This window comes from Cervus canadensis, chromosome 4 (genome assembly GCF_019320065.1).
Source record: "Cervus canadensis isolate Bull #8, Minnesota chromosome 4, ASM1932006v1, whole genome shotgun sequence".
NCBI lineage: Eukaryota > Metazoa > Chordata > Mammalia > Artiodactyla > Cervidae > Cervus > Cervus canadensis.
In genome coordinates this window covers 85,618,530-85,634,935 of record NC_057389.1, presented here as the reverse complement: position 1 = coordinate 85,634,935, position 16,406 = coordinate 85,618,530, and the positions used below count along the sequence as shown (strand labels likewise).

The 16,406-nt window shown below is 38.2% G+C and overlaps 1 protein-coding gene across 8 annotated transcripts in view; it reads left to right on the top strand.

Annotated features, from left to right (window-relative positions):
* Positions 1 to 2,459: 2,459 nt before the first annotated feature.
* The window catches only part of KIF3A (kinesin family member 3A), an 84,763-nt gene continuing 70,816 nt past the window's right edge, over positions 2,460 to 16,406 (top strand). For 3 of the 8 annotated variants that reach the window (XM_043466029.1, XM_043466028.1, XM_043466025.1), the window contains exons 1-2: positions 2,487 to 2,644; positions 5,848 to 6,121. In XM_043466029.1, coding sequence (XP_043321964.1) covers positions 2,639 to 2,644; positions 5,848 to 6,121 — 280 coding nt within the window. In that variant the 5' untranslated portion in view covers positions 2,487 to 2,638. The other 5 variants (XM_043466026.1, XM_043466024.1, XM_043466021.1 and 2 more) reach the window with 3 other exon arrangements.

Here is a 16,406-nt window from a genome sequence, read left to right as displayed (position 1 = left end):
AGTACCAAAAAGTAGAGACAACCCAAATGTTCATCAATTGATAAATAGATAAAAATGTGGTATATTTATACAATAGAACATGATTCAGCCATAAAAAGTAAAGGATTATTGTTATGTGTTACAATAGGGATGATTTAGCTCAGAGGGTAAAGTGTCTGCCTGCAATGCAGGAGACCTGGGTTCAATCCCTGGGTTGGGAAGATTCCCTGGAGAAGGAAATGGCAACCCACTCCAGTACTCTTGCCTGGAAAATCCCATGGAGGGAGAAGCCTGGTAGGCTACAGTCCATAGGGTCACAAAGAGTCAGACAAGACTGAGTGACTTCACTTGAAAATATTATTCTACGTGATAGACATCATTTCACAAAAGGTTACATATTATATAATTCCATTTATATGATAAGTCAAAAATAGGCAAATCTGTAGATACAGAAAGTAGATTAGTGGTTGCCTAGGGCTGGGATGTTGCAAGGGGGAAGGGGGAGTGATAGCTATAAGTGTTTCTTTTGAGTGTGATGAAAATGTTTAAAATCGATTGTGGTTATGGTCACACAACTCTGTCTATAGTAAGAATCACTGAATTGTATAAATTGGTGAATCTCAATAAAGCAGATATATATTATATCTATCATATATCAGAGAGTGATAAGTACTATGGAGAAATATAAAGTAGGGAGGGAAGATAACAAGGCTGGGACTGAAGATTGGAGTTTTGTTTCCTTTTTTAGTTTTTGGCTGTACCGTGTGGCATGTGGGATCTTAGTTCCCTGACCAGGGATGGAACCTGCATCCCCTGCATTGGACCGTGGAGTCCTAACCATTGGACCACAGGGAAAATCTCTGAAGGTTGGCATTTTAAGTAGAGAGATCATTGGTAGGGTTCACTAAGGAGGTGATATATGAACAAAGATATTCTGAAGGCAATGAGGGAGTCAGGCAATATTTAGTGAGGAGCTTTCTAGGCAGGGCCTGGCTTTGGATCTGAGCTTTGTCACTGCCTATATGTATGACCTTGGACAAGTTACTTAATGGCTCATGCTTCAGTTTTTTAAATATGTGAAATGGTTACTCATATTTTCTATTAAAATGACTAATGGTACCTATTTCAAAAGGTTATTATGTGAACTAAATTAATAATTAAAAAGGAATTAAAGCACTTAGAACAGTATGCTGACACTAAGTATTTTTATTAGCTCCTACTGCAAGCATAAAAGGCCTTGTATTCTATCATGAAACCATGCCTGCAAGGTCATGCCTGCAATGAATCAAGGAGGCCAAGTGGAGCTGGTGCGAGAGGGATAGCTTGCAATAAGGAGTAAGAGGGAAGACTGCAGGAAACAGGGAGAGGGCCTGTGACTTTTATGCTGGGAGATGAGAAATCACTAGCAGGTTATGAATGAAGGCAGTGTTGTTTTAGTTGCTAAGCCATGTCAGACTTTTTGCAACCCTATGCACTGTAGCCGCCAGGCCTTTCTATCCATGGAATTTCCCAGGCAAGAGTAGGTTGCCATTTCCTTCTCCAGGGGATCTTCCCCACCCAGGGATAGAACCTCCGTCTCCTGTATTGGAAGGCGGATTCTTTACCCTTGAGCCACCAACAGTATCTGACTCATTTTAACACCAGCACTCTGCGTCTTATGTTGAAAGTAGACTAGATGGGCAAGGATGCACTTCAAGGAAATCATAACCTGCAGGCGAGAGATGGTGGTACTCAAAGTGTTCAGATTCTGGTTCTACTTCTGAGATAGAGACGACTAATTCTAGTTCTATAGAAAGATTGGATATTAAGTATGAGAGAGAAAGACTGGTTTTAGTCTGATCAATTGTCAGAATCCAGCTTACATTATTGTGATGGATTTTTTAAATTGTTTATTTTATATTTAACAGGTGTGGCGTAGGTACTAGTAGGCGATAGGAAGTGGGAATCAACGTTTCAATTTTGGACATGATAAACTTGAACTGTCTATTGCACGTCCAAGCAGAGCAGTGTTCAGGGGAGAGGATCGGACAGGAAAGAGGATAGATCATTCTTTCTTTCACAAATATTTATTGAAAACCCACCTTGTGCCAGCTTCTATTCTAGGCTCTGGAGGTAATTGTGAGAATGCTGACAAAGTTCCTCAGCTAATGGTGAGACAGGTCATAATCAAGTTGGCAATCAAGCACAATAACGTATGTAAAGTGGCTCTTCTGAGGAAACACAATGTACAATTGCTATTGTTGTTTATAATATTTAGAACACAGCAAGCGCTAGAAGATGGGAGGCGTTGCCAGTCTACGACTGCCTCTTCCCCATCGGTAGTAGCCAGATATCCCACCTGCAAATCCGGCCAGATATCCAGAGGCAGCGGAATGGCAGCATTGCGCAAGCGCAGCCTCAGTCTGGCTTCCTAGGAGACGGACTCGGAAAGTTCTGGCGCAGGCGTAATACAAGAGGCGGAGGAAGCCTCGAGCCCGGGGATGGGGCGGGGCGAGCCCGGAGTGCGCCTGCGCACAGCGCGCTCTCGCCAGAGGAGCCGCAGTCTTGGGTGCGCCAAGGTGGTGTTTCAGTTGTCTTCTGACCCGCCTCTCCCGTGAACCCGGCGTCGTTGGACTGCACCCCGGGCGGGGACGTCCGCGGGGCACGGGAGGAAGCCGCAATGCCGGTTAGGAGAGTCACTCAGCCGCTGGGGTTCCTCCTCATCTCTGAGGCCTGGCCGGGTGGCGCGGCCGTTACCATGGAGGCGCGGAGCAGGCGGGCGGCCCGGGTGGGGTGGGGCGGGGCCGGGCCAGGCCGGCCAAGCGGTGTGGGAGCCAGGCGGGTGGGCCCGGGCATGTGGGGGTCCACCCGACCCTGGGAGGGGCCCGGAGCAGGCTTTGCCACCTTGGTCGCTGCTGCATCCCGAAAGGCCTGGGGTGCTTGACATAAAGGCGCTGTGCCAGAGGATGCGCTGTCGCTCCCAGCCCTGTTCTCTGCGTAGGGCTTCTAGGAGCGGCCGCGGAGAGTTGGCTCTTGGATGCCGGGTGGGTCTCTGCGTCGCGGAGCCAAGCTCTGGAAGGCAGCAGAGCAGGGGTTGTCTGCCCCTGCTCCAGGCTCCTGACTCGAGCTGTCATTCCTCTCGTGGCGCTCTAGCTTACAGTGCAGAATGTGATCCGTAGGTGTCTTTGTGTGTGAGGGGGGGCGAGTGGTGGGTGATGGTATGCTTGTCTTGTAGGATTTCAGAGATTATTATCGTGTAACTTAATAAGGGGACGTCGTAAGTCCAGTACAGAGTCATGGGGAACATTTCAACTGTGGCCGGTTGTTTACGTGAGGGGGTGAGTGGTGGGTGGTCGTATGTTCGTCTTGTAGGATTTCACAGATAATTATCGTTCACTTAATAAGCAGGCGTCGTAAGTCCGTTATAGGGTCATGGAGAACACCTGAGCAGTGGCCGGTTGCGAGGCCCTGGGTAATTTATCTTTCTGGGTTCTTCTTTCCTGCATAATTAAACTTTTCCTCATGGGGGTATCAGGATGAAATAAGATAATGCGCAGGAGGCTTGAAGGACAGTGCTTGACTTTTAGCATTAAATGCTTAGTATTTGTTCCTTGTTGCTTTCTATTTAATTATCAATTTATTCAACAATTTATTACTGGGCACCAGCCACACTGGTGGCTCAGTGGTAAAGAATCCCCCTGGTAATACAGGAGAAGCTGGTTTGGTCCCTGGTTGGGGAGGTTCCCCTACAGAAGGAAATGACAACTCACCCCAGTATTTTTGCCTGGAAAATCCCATGGACAGAAGAGTCTGGCAGTTACAGTCCATGGGGACACAAGTTAGCTACTAAACAGCAATTACATACTAGGCACTGGAGATACAATATTGAGCAAAACCAGCCAGGTTCTTGAACTTGGGAAGAGAAAAGCTTGCTGTGTAGAGTAGAAGTGAAAACCACACATATTTACAGTGATAGAATACTTAGCTAAGTGAAGTGGATAGGTGGCATACAATAGATAGAAGTAGACTCTGGTGAATTGTTTAAATGTTGCCATGTAGGAATGCTGGCTTACAAATGTCAGATATGTATTTTTTTCAGAGAGTCTAGAGATTGTTATTTTAATGAAATTTCTAATTTTTAAATTTTAGTAACTAACTTAAAAGATTTTTAGATAATAGGAGCCAAACAAAAGACTTTCGTGGGCTGGATTTAGTCCCTTGACTGAGTACCTGTTTGGAACTTCTCATTTTAGATACAGACATGGACTTTAATAGAATAAGAAGCCCCCCCCCCCCCCCCGCCTCCAAAAAAAAATAAAATTGTAACCAATGCAGAAGAAAGAATGGTGCTATCAGGACCTATATTAGGTCAACTCTAGTCAGGGAAGTCTTCCCAGGTGAAGGAGCTATTGAGCTGATCTCTACAAGGTAATTGAAGAGGGTGGAGTATGTTTTAGGCATGAGAAGCAGCACCTGGAAAGGAGTGTGGTGAGCGGAAGCATGAAGACAAGAAAAGGCCTAAAAGAAAGCCAGTGTGAAAAAAAAAAAAAAAGAAAGCCAGTGTGGCTATGACTAAGAAAGTCAAGCAGAGTAACTTGTGAAATAAAGCTGGAGAAGTGGACATGGGCCAGGACCAGATCTTACAGACCACTGTAAGGATTTTGACTTTTATCCTAAAATCTGTGGGAAACTATTGCAGAGAGTTCTGAGTAGGGGAGTGACATAATTAGATTTGTGTTGAAACCGACTGCCACGTAGAGAACAGACCATAGGGGAACCTAATTAGATGCAATAGTACAGTTGTAGGTGGTGGTGTTTAGTTGCTAAGTCATGTTCAACTCCTTGCCACCCAATGGACTGGAGCCTCCCAGGCTCCTCTTGACCTTGGGATTTCCCAGGCAGGAGAACTGGAGTGGGTTGTCATTTTCTTCTCCAGGGGAAGTTCCCAACTCAGGGATTGAACCTGAGACTCCTGAATTGGCAGGCAGATTGTTTATCGCTGAGCCACCAGGGAAGCCCAGCAGTACGGTTAGGAGCCTCTTAGAATTCGGGACAAGATGATAACCTGGAATAAGGTGGTGAAAGTAGAGATGGAAAGAAGTGTGTTGAATTGACACCATCTATTCCTTGTGAATGACAGTGGCTCATGTTTGTTTCTCTGATGCTTAGAAGAGTATCTGAAAGAGTAGGAATTTAATATCTGTTCAACTAAACTGTTAAACTGGATGATAATTGGATTATATTTAATAATTGGATTGAATTTTAATATGCTTAATCATAGAATTTCAGAATTTGAAACTTCACGTATACAAATGTTCTTAAGGGTAGAGTCATTTAAAAATTTTTTCCAAAACATTTTTTCTCTGCCATTAGGCTTTTTTTTCCTCTCTTTCACTAATATAGAAAAAGTAGACCTTATGTGGATATATTATTTGATTAATTTCTTTTTTTTTTTTTTACTAATGCATTGTAGAAAATTGAAAGTCTCAGAGGGCACAGAGGACCTACTACTGGATTCTTGATTAAAGTTATTAACCACATTCACATTTGTTTTTCTATAGGCAGGAAACTCAGAGGAAGTCAGGGACTTTGTGCAGAAAGACAGGTCTCTTATAGATTCTGATTTTTCTGCCTGAATAGCATTAACTATAACTGTAAATTAAATTTCCTCTTCCATTATTTGTATTTATAAAAGAAACTTTTTATACCTTTTAATAAGTTTTTCTATATATCTGTAAGGTCTTTAATTACATTTAACAAGTAATTATGGAGAGTTTAACGTGTGCAAGGCACTGAGGTGGCAAAGTAGCCTTTTCAGGTTTTAAATTTAATCTGTTGAAGGTAAAAGTAAATGTTCTTTTCATTATTTGTAAATATTTTCTCCACCAGATCAATAAATCAGAGAAGCCAGAAAGCTGCGATAACGTGAAGGTGGTGGTTAGGTGCCGGCCCCTCAATGAGAGAGAGAAATCTATGTGCTACAAACAGGCTGTCAGTGTGGATGAGATGAGGGGAACTATCACTGTGCACAAGACTGATTCTTCCAATGAACCTCCAAAGACATTTACTTTTGATACTGTTTTTGGACCAGAGAGTAAACAACTAGATGTTTATAACTTAACTGCCAGACCTATTATTGATTCTGTTCTCGAAGGCTACAATGGTGAGTACTTTAGTTTACTTTTAAACAACTTTTTATCAAGTTATTAATAATACCCACTGAATTCACCCACTGTAATTGTATAGTTGAATTGTACAGTTTGAGTTGTAGCAAATACATACAGTTGTGAAACCATCAGTTTTATCATCCCCATAAGTTCTTCTGTGTCTGTTTGCAGTCCTACCCCCAGCAACCATGGACCTGCTTTCTGTCTAGTTTTCTTTAGAATTTCGTATAAATCAGATTATACACTATTTTGCCTTTATCTGTTTTCTTTGAGTTGTTCAGTTGTGTTGGACTCTTTACCACCTCGTGGACTGCAGCATGCCAGGCTTCCGTGTCCTTCACTATCTCATCAAGTATGCTCAAACTCATGTCCATTGAGTTGGTGATATCATCCAACCACTGTGACTCAGACAGTGAAGAATCTGCCTGCAGTGCAGGAGACACGGGTTTGATCCCTGGGTTGGGAAGATTCTTTGGAAAAGAATTCTCCTGTATTCTTACCTGGAGAATTTCATGGACTGAGGAGCCTGGTGGGCTACAGTACATGGGTCCGAAAGAGTCAGACATTAGTGAGCGACTAACACTTTCTTTGATTTAGTGTAATATTTTTGAGGGTCATCCATGTTGTAGCATATATCAGTAGTTCCTTTTTTTTTTTTTTCACTAGTTCCTTTTTATTGTTAAATTTTATTCTATTATATGAAAATACCACCTTTTATGATCTTTGGGGATTTGAATGATTCTAGTTTTTTGGCTATTAAAAATGATGCTGTTAGGAACATTGTTTTGTTAAGTCTTTCTGCAGATAAGTTTCAAAATTTGTCTTGGATAGATACCTAGGAGCGAAATTGCTGTGTCTTGTGGTTTATGTATGTTTATCTTTTGAAGAAACTGCAAAACAGTTTTTTACAGTGTTCACTATTTCTTTTTTCCCAACAGCATGGTATGAAAGTTCTAGTTTCTTTATGTTCTCACCAACTCTTAAACTATCATTCTTCTTAATTATAGCTGTTCTAGAGGATATATAGTGATATCTCATTGTATTTCCCTAATGATTAACAGCATTAAACATCTGTGTACTTATTGGTCATTTATGTATCTTCTTGGTAAAATATCTCTTAAAATATTTTACCCATTTTAAACTTTGGTTGCCTGTGTTCTTATTATTTAATCATGCTCTTTATATATTGGATTCATATATATGATCAGATACGTGATTTGAAAATATTTCTCCCAGTCTGTGGCTTGTCTTTTCATTTTCCTAGTGACGTTTTTTGAAAAGTTTTATATTTTGTTGAAGTCTAGCTATCAGTTTTTCTTTTATCATATGCTTTTGGTGACATAGCTCAGAAATTTTTTCCAAACCCAGGACCACAAAGATTTTCTCCTGTGTTTTTATCTAGAAGTTGTAAACATTTAGATCTTACATTTCTTAAAAATAATTTTGTTTATCTTTTTGGCTGTGCTGGGTCTTCATTGCTACAGGGCTTTTCTCTCGTTGTGGCGAGCCAGGGCTGCTCTCTAGTTGCAGTGTGCAGGCTTCTCATTGCAGTGGCCTCTCCTTATGCGGAGCACAAGGGTCAGTAGATGTGGCACATGGGCTTGGTTGCTCCACAGCATGTGGGATTCCTGGACCGGGGATTGAACCTGTCTTCTGCATTGGCAGGCAGATTCTTTACCACTGAGCCACTGGGAAAGCCCTCTGGCCCATTTTAATTTTTATATATGATGTGAAGTTAGGATTTGAGTTTTTTTTTTTTTTTTTCTTCCTTTCTCTATCTCACTCCCTTTTTTCCTTATCTTGCTTGTGGATATCTAGTTGTTCCAGCATTATTTATTGAGAAGACTACTCTTTCTCTGTTGAATAACTTGGTGCTTTTGTCAAAATTCAACTGACCACAAATAGGTGGGCTTATTTATGGATTGTCTGTTCTATTCCATGTCTGTCTTGTTTTAATTATTATAGCTTTGTAAAATGTTTTGAAATTAGGTAGTATATGTTTTCTTATTTTGTTACTCTGTCAAAGTTGTTTTAACTTTTCTAGGTCCTTTGCATTTTTATGTAAGTTTTAGGAACACGTTGTCAATTTACGTATACAACCTCCTAGGATTTTGGTAGGGATTGTGTTGAATTACTATTCTGACAGTATTGAATCTTCCAATACATGAACATGATATATCTATTTATATCTTAATTTCTCTCATCATTTTGTAGTTTTTAATTGCAGATCTTATACTACTTTTGGTAAACTTTTTAAAGTATTTTTTGATGCTTATTGTGAACAGAATTGCTGTCATAATTTTCTTTGGGGAATTGCACATTGTTAATGTATAGAAATGCAATTGATTATTTTAGGCTTTTTAAATTGAGATAAAATTTAAATAACATGAGTAAGTGGTGAAGCGTTAGTCATTTCAGTCATGTTTGACTCTTTGCGACCCCATGGACTGTATCCCATCAGGTTCCTCTGTCCATGGAATTCTCCAGGGAGGAATACTGGATGGAGTGGGTTGCTGTTCCCTCCTCCAGAGGATCTTCATGACCTAGGGATCGAACCTGGCAGGTCTCCTGCATTGCAGGCAGATCCTTTACTGTCTGAGCCACCAGGGAAGCCTAATAAGTTCACTATTTTAACCATTTTACACTGTACAAATTAGGGGGTTTTAGTACCTTCATATATGCAACCATATGTCTGTTTCCAGAACATTTCCATCACCCCTCAAGGAAACTCTGTACCCATTAGCAGTTACTCCCAATTCTCTCTCCTGCCCTGGCAATCACTTACTTTGTGTGTATGAGTTTGCCTTTTCTGGGCATTTCTAACATATAGAGTCATATACCATTTATTCTGGTGTGTCTGGCTTCTTAACATGATGTTAAAAATTCATTTACTCACTTAGTTTTTGGCTGCACTGGGTCTTCACTGCTGCTCTTGGCCTGTCTCTAGCTGCAGTGGCTGCTGTTGCAGAGCCTGGGCTCTAGGGCGCGTGTGGGTTTAGTTGCCCCATGGCGTGTGGAATCTCCCCAGTCCAGGGATTGAGCCTGTGTCCCTGGTATTGGCAGGCAGATTCTTAACAGCTGGACCATTGGGGAGTCCTAGCATGATGTTTTTGACATTCATCCATGTTGTTGTGTATATCCATACTTCATTCTTTTTTAATGGCCAAATGATGTTCCGTTGTCTGGATATACTATATAGTTTATTCATCAGTTGATGAACATTTGGGTTGTTTCCATTTCTTGGCTTTTGTGAATAATGTTGCTATGAACATTGTTGTACAAGTTTTTATGTGAACATAAATTTTCAGTTTTCTTAGGTACCTAGGAATATAACTGCTGAGTCAAAATGCTACCTGCCTTCATGTTGATGTTTGGCAGAAACCAACAAAATTCTGTAAAGCAATTATCCTTCAATTAAAAAATAAATTAAAACAAAAAAAAACAGTAACTGAGCAACTGCTGGTCTGTTTTCCACAATGGCTATACCATTTTTACATTCCTGCCAGCAATATGTGAAATTTCCAATGTCTGCATAACTTTGCCAAAACATGTTATTTGTCTCTTTGATTATAGACAACGTAGTGGGTGTGACCTCTCATGTGGGAGCTCATGTTTTGCAACTGATTTTTGTATATTTTGTATACTGCAACCTTGCTAAACTTATTATTTCTAGTAGGCTTTTTTTGGGGGAAGGTAATCTCCCTAGGATTGTCTACACACGAGAGCTCATCTGAAAATAATGACAGGACAGCTTCTTTCTTTCCAGGCTTTTTGTTACCCGAATTGCCCTGTGTAGAATAGAAATGGTAAGGGGGGACATTTTTGTATTGTTCCTAATCTTAGGGAGAAAGCATACTTTTACCAATGCGAAGTTCTCTGTAGATTTTTCATAGACACTCTTTACCAGATTGAGTGAGTTCCTGTTTGTTCTTAGTTTGCTGAGAGATCTTTTCAGGAGTGTATATCAGATTTTGCCAAATGCAGTTTTTTTGCACTTAAATTATTTCTAAAAGTTTTTTAACATGATCCATTACATTGATTGATTTTTAGATGTGAAATCAGCCATGCCTCTTGGTCGTGGTGTATTATCCTCTTGTGTAATGTTAGATTTGATTAGCTAAAATGCTGTGTAACATTTTTGCAACTGTGGCCATGAGGGATGTAAATAATGTGGGTTTCTTGTAATGTCTTTATCTGGTTTTGGTGTCAGAATAATGCTAGTTTCATAGAATGAGTTGAGAAGAATTACCTCCTTTTTAATTATCTGGAAATATTTGCCTAGGATTAGTATTATATCTTCTTTAAGTGTTTGGTAGGATTCGCCAGTGAAGTCTAGTAGGCCTGGAATTTTTTTCATGTAAAGGTTTTTAGCTACAGATTGAATTTCTTTAATGGATACAGGAATATTCAGATTATTTTTTGTTTTTTTTTTTTAGTGAGCTTTGACAGTTTGTCTTTAATGGAATTTGTCTGTTTCATCTAAGTTATGGGCTTTATTGGAGGAAAGTTGTGTGTGTCAATCCTCTATCCTTATGTTAGAATGTAGTGATGTAACCTTTTTCATTCCTGATATTGGTAATGTGTGTTCTCTTTTTCTCCTGATTAATCAGGCAAGAGGTTTATCAGTTTTATTGATCTTTTCTAATTTTCTCAAAGAACCAATTTTTGGTTTTACTAATTTTTCTTCATTATTTTTATGATTTTCAATTTTATTGATTTCTTCTTTGATCTGTTTTTATTCTGTTACTTACTTCATCTTCTTTTTCTACTTTGTTAAGGTAGACGCCAAGGTCATCATTTTGAGACCTTTCTTCCTTTATAATATAGGAATTTAATGCTTTAAATTACCCCCTAAGTACTGCTTTAGTGACATCATACAGATTTTGACATAGTGTGTTTTCATTTTATGCAGTGCAAAATACTTTGTTTTCCCTCTTGATTTCTGGGTTATTTAGATATGTCTTGGTTTCCAAATGTCTTGACATCTTTCTGTTACTGATTTCTAATGTAATTCCATTTTAGTTAGAGAAGATACTCTATGTAACTTGCATCTTTTGTTTTATGACTCAGAATGTGGTTTATTATTATTCATTGTTTTGTGTATATCTGAAAAGGATGTATATTTTTGCTATTGTTGGAATTTTTATAAATGTCAATTAGGTCAATTTGTTTGGTAGTGTTCAAATCTTCTGTGTACTTAATTATTTTCTACTTGGTCTGTTATTGAGAAGGGGATATTGAATTCTTTTATTCTTGTATTTCCCTGTCATTAAATCTGTCAGGTTTTGCTTCATATATTTTGAAACTCTCTGAGTAGCTGCATAAATGCTTAGGGGTGTTAAGTTCTCTTGATGAACCTCTTTTTCAGTATTAAATGATTTTCTTCATCCTTGGTAATATTTTTTGCTTCAATATCTACTTTGATATTATTATAAACATTCTAGCTTTCTTTTGATTGGAATTAACGTGGTATATCTTTTTCCATCCTTTTGCTTTTAACCTATATGTGTTTTTATAATGAAAGTTCATTTCTAGTAGGTAGTTGTCCTGGAGGTCACTAAGATCACCCCAGGTTTGATGATTGCTAGGAGGATTCATGGGAACAGCATATGGTTGTACTTACAGCTTTGGTTACTAGAACAAAAAGGATACCAAAAAAAGAATCAGCAAAGGGAAAAAGTGCATGTTGTGAAGTCTGGAGGAAATCAGGTACAGACTTCTAAGAGTTGTCTCCTAGTGGACCCTCAGGATACACTTAATTCTCTTTGCGTTGATCGTGAGAGTACTTGTGAACGTTGTCTGTCAGAAAGCTCTGCGGAGAGACAATGCCCAAGGTTTTTGTTGGAGGCTGCTCATGGAGGCCCTTAGCTTGGTACATGCAAAGATCCCAGACTCTCATAAGTAAAGCAGATGTTTAGTATAAACCACCATGTTTATACAAACAGTTTGGGCATAGTGAGTTATTCTTAATAGTCAGGGATTGGTGGGAACCCTTCCTAAATCTGAATTCCCAGATATCAGCCAAAGGCCAGTTTTGAAAGCGGGACTTTGAAAGTATAGCTTTCTCAGGTCTGCTAAGTTAGCTGTTTTCTGCGCAGCAGCATGTGACTGGTCTTGGGTTTTAGTCCAGTCTTATCTCTGCTTCTTAATTAGGGTATTGAGACAGTTTCTATTTATTGTAATTACTTGCTTAGGTGTAAATCTGTCATCTTGCTGTTTGTTTTCTGTTTGTCCCATTTGTTCTTTGTTCCCTTTTTCTCTTTTTATGCTCTCTCTAAAATTAATCAAGTGTTTTTATTATTCCATTTTATCTTTGTTGGTTTATAGCAGTGTATCTTTGTTACATTTTAGTGGTTACTTTAGGGTTTATAATATAAATATTAAATATATTATGGTTTTACAAGTGCTATTGCACCACTTTATGGATAATATAAAAACTAACACTGTACTTCCATTTCTCTCCTCCTAAGCTTTGTGCCATTGTTGTCATACATTTTACTTGTACATGTTATAAACTTCAGACCATATTGTTATTATTTTTGTTTAAACCATCAGTTATATTTTAAAAAAACTGTGTTTATTTACCCATGTAATTACCATTTCTAGTATTCTTTGTTCCTTTATGTAGATCCATATTTCCATCTAGTATCATTTTCCTTCTGCATTGAAAATTTTTGTTTAAACATTCCTTAGAGTGCATGTCTACGGGTGATAAATTATTTTAGCTTTTGTAGTCTAAAAAAAGTTTTTTTTTGCCTTTGTATTTGAAGGATATTTTCACTGGATATGGGATTCTAGATTGATGGTTTCTTCCTTTAATATGAAAGACAGTGCTCTTCTTTCTTCTCATTTAAATTATTTTCTGACCAGAAATCTACTTTCATCCTTTTCTTCTTCTTCATGTAACATGTCTTTCTCTGGTTGCTTTTAAGATTTCCTCCTTTGTCACTGGCTTTGTCAGTTTGTTTATGATATGCCTTAATGTATTTTTTCTTCATGTTTCTGGGCCATAGTTCATTAATCGGCTTGGATCTGTGGGTTTCATCAAATTTGGAAAATTTTCAGTCATTTTTCTTCGAATATTTTTTCTGTCCTCTCCACTTTGGGGGGGGCATATAATGACACATATGCTTAGCTGCTTGAAATTATCCCACAGCTCACTGATGCTGATTTTTTACTTTTAATTTTTTTCTGTGTTTCATTTTAGATTGTTGGTATGTTTTCAGGTTTATAGATCTTTTCTTCTACAGTGCCTAATCTACTATTATCCCTGTGTGTTGTATTTTTCATCTCATACACTGTAGTTTTCATCTCTCGAAGTTTGATATGGGTCTTTGTTATATCTCCCATCCACGTTCTTCCAAACTTCCATCCAGAGTTTCCACTTTATTGTATAAAGAGTACAGTTTTTATAACTGTTTTAAAATCATCTGCTAGTTCTAACATTGTGTTAGTTATAAACTAATTTTGATTGATTTCTTCATTATGAGTCATCATTTTGCCTTTTTTTTACAAGCTTGGCAATTTTTGGTTGGGTGTTCTGAATTTTACTTTGGGTCTTGGATTTTTTTTCATTCTATAAATATTCATGAGCTTTGTTCTGGGATGTGCTTACTTGAAAGCAGTTTCATTCTTTCAGATCTTTTTTGTAAGATTTTTTGGTTAGGACTAGAGCAGTGCTTAGTGTAAGGTTATTATTCCCCACTACGGAGGCAAGGCCTTACTGTATACTGTATGTTCCTAATGTCCTGTGAATTATGAGAGGCAACAGATACAGTTCTTGGCCTTTGTGAGTGCTGGGGACTTTTCCTTCCCATCTTTCCATATGATTCCTTCCCCTACCACCCATACTTAGATAGTTTCCTTATACTTTCGTGCTAACGAGTACCCAGCTGAATATTCAAGGAGGAACTTCTGTAGATCTCTGGAGCTCTTTTTGTGCAGCTTTCTCTTCTCTGGGAATGTGTCCTCCAAATTTTAGCTATGTTGGCCTCTTTGAGTCTCAGCTTCTTCTCAACTCAGGGAATCTGCTGACAGCTACTTGGGTTCTTCCTCCTCCTGCATGACTTGGATTCTCTCTCACGACAGGAAGCTGGGCAATCATATGACCTACCTTACCTGTTTTTCATCTTTCAGGAACCACAGCCCTTTGTTGACTGATGTTCATTCTCTTGAAAACTATTGTTTTTATATATTTGGTCTGCTTCTTGTTCTACCGGGAGAGTGAATTTGGTTCTTATTCCATCTTTGTTGGGGGCAGAAATGCCACAAGTTGAATTTTGAACTGTTATGTATATATAAAAAATAAACATTATAGAGAGTAATGTGTGAATGTCAAGGACTTTCTGCCCGTTTTCTAGTGTATTATGCTGACTGAAGATTGTTGATAGTAAAAAATAGAAAAACATTTTGAAAAAGGACAAAAATTAAGAATGCTATAATATATAATGCAGTTTACTCTGCATTATTCACATGTAGTTTAATTGTAACTTTTTGGATTGTCAGTAGCAAGTACATAATCCTTCTACCATTTAAAAAAGATTTTTAAAATTAATAAGCTATTTTTAGAACATTTTATGCTTGCAGTAACATTGAACAAAGTAGTGAGAGTTCCCCTATGTCCCAGAATGCACAACCTTCCCCGCTGTTAACATCCTGCACCACAGTGACTACATTCGTTAAAATTGATGACCCTGTATTAGCATATCATTATCCTCCAAGCCCCGTAGTGTGCATTAGTGTTCTCTCTAGATATTGTACATTCTGTGAGTTTGGACAAATAGATAATGACAGTTATTCACCATTGTAATGTCGTTCACAGTCGTTTCACTCTGTACTCCACCTGTTCATCCCTCCCTCCCCCTTAAACCTTGGCAGCCACTAATCTTTTTACTGTCTCCATAGTTCTGCCTTTTCCAGAGTGTCACATAGTTGGAGTTATATATATAGTATGTTGCCTTTTCTGATTGATAGTAACATGCACTTAAGTTTCCTCCATGCCTTTTCATGACTTATTAACTCATCTCTCTTTTTTTAATCAGTGAATAATATTCCATTGTCCTGATGTACAACAGTTTTATCTGCCTACGGAGGAAATCTTGGTTGCTTCCAAGTTTTGGCAGTTATATATAGCTGCTGTAAATATCCATGTGCAGTTTTTTGATGAACCTTCTGTCATTTTAAGTATTAGTGATCATAAGAAACAAGGAGACTGGGTAAAATCTCAGGCCATTTTTAATTTTTAAAAACTAACATTTAAAAAGTTCATATGAAGGAAATGATAGCATTAGATTTGTTAAGAGTGATATTTAAAAAGTAGAAATTTGGAGTCTCATTTCTGAAAATAAGATGAGATTCTTTAATTTTAGGAGATTTGTGGTCCTTCTTTCTCAGTTTTAATATTGTAAATTACTATTCTTTTAACATTTTTTAAAGTTTGATTTTTATTTCATATTGGAGGATTTACAATTTTGTGTTAGTTTCAGGTATACAGCAAAGTAATTAGGTTATACGGATATCCATCTTTTTCGGATTCTTTTCCCGTATAGATTAGTACAAGTAATTGAGTTCCCTGTGCTGGACAGTATGTCCTTGTTGATTATCCATTTTATATACAGTATGTGTGTATATTAATCCCAAACTCCTGACTTATCCCTGCCTACCAAGGTTCCCTTTGGTCACTCTTAAGTTTGTTTCTGATGTCTCTAAGTCGGTTTCTGTTTTGTAAACAAGTTCATTTGCATGGTATGGTAACACAAATTTTTTTCAAGATTTTTTTTTTTCAAGATTTTTTTCAAGATTCCACATATAAGTGATATCATGTGATAGCTGTCTTTCTCTGACTTCACTTGGTATGAGAATCTCTAGATCCATCTGCGTTGCTTCAAATGGCATTGTTTTATTCTTTTTTATGGCCAACTAGTGTTCCATTGTATATGGGTACCACATCTTCTTTATCTGTTCTGTTGTTGATGGACATTTAGGTTGCTTCCATGTCTTGAGTATTGTAAATAATGCTCTAATGAACATTGCGGTGCCTGTATCTTTTTGAATTATGGTTTTCTCTGGATAAATGCCCAGATGTGGGATTACTAGATCATATGGTAGTTCTAGTTTTAGTTTTTTAAGGAACCGCCATACTGTTCTCCATAGTGGTTATACCAATTTACATTTCCACCAGCAGTGTAGGAGGGTTCTCTTTTCTCCACACCCTCTCAAGCATTTATTATTTGTAGACTTTTTAATGATGGTCATTCTTACTGGTGTGAGATGATCTGTCAT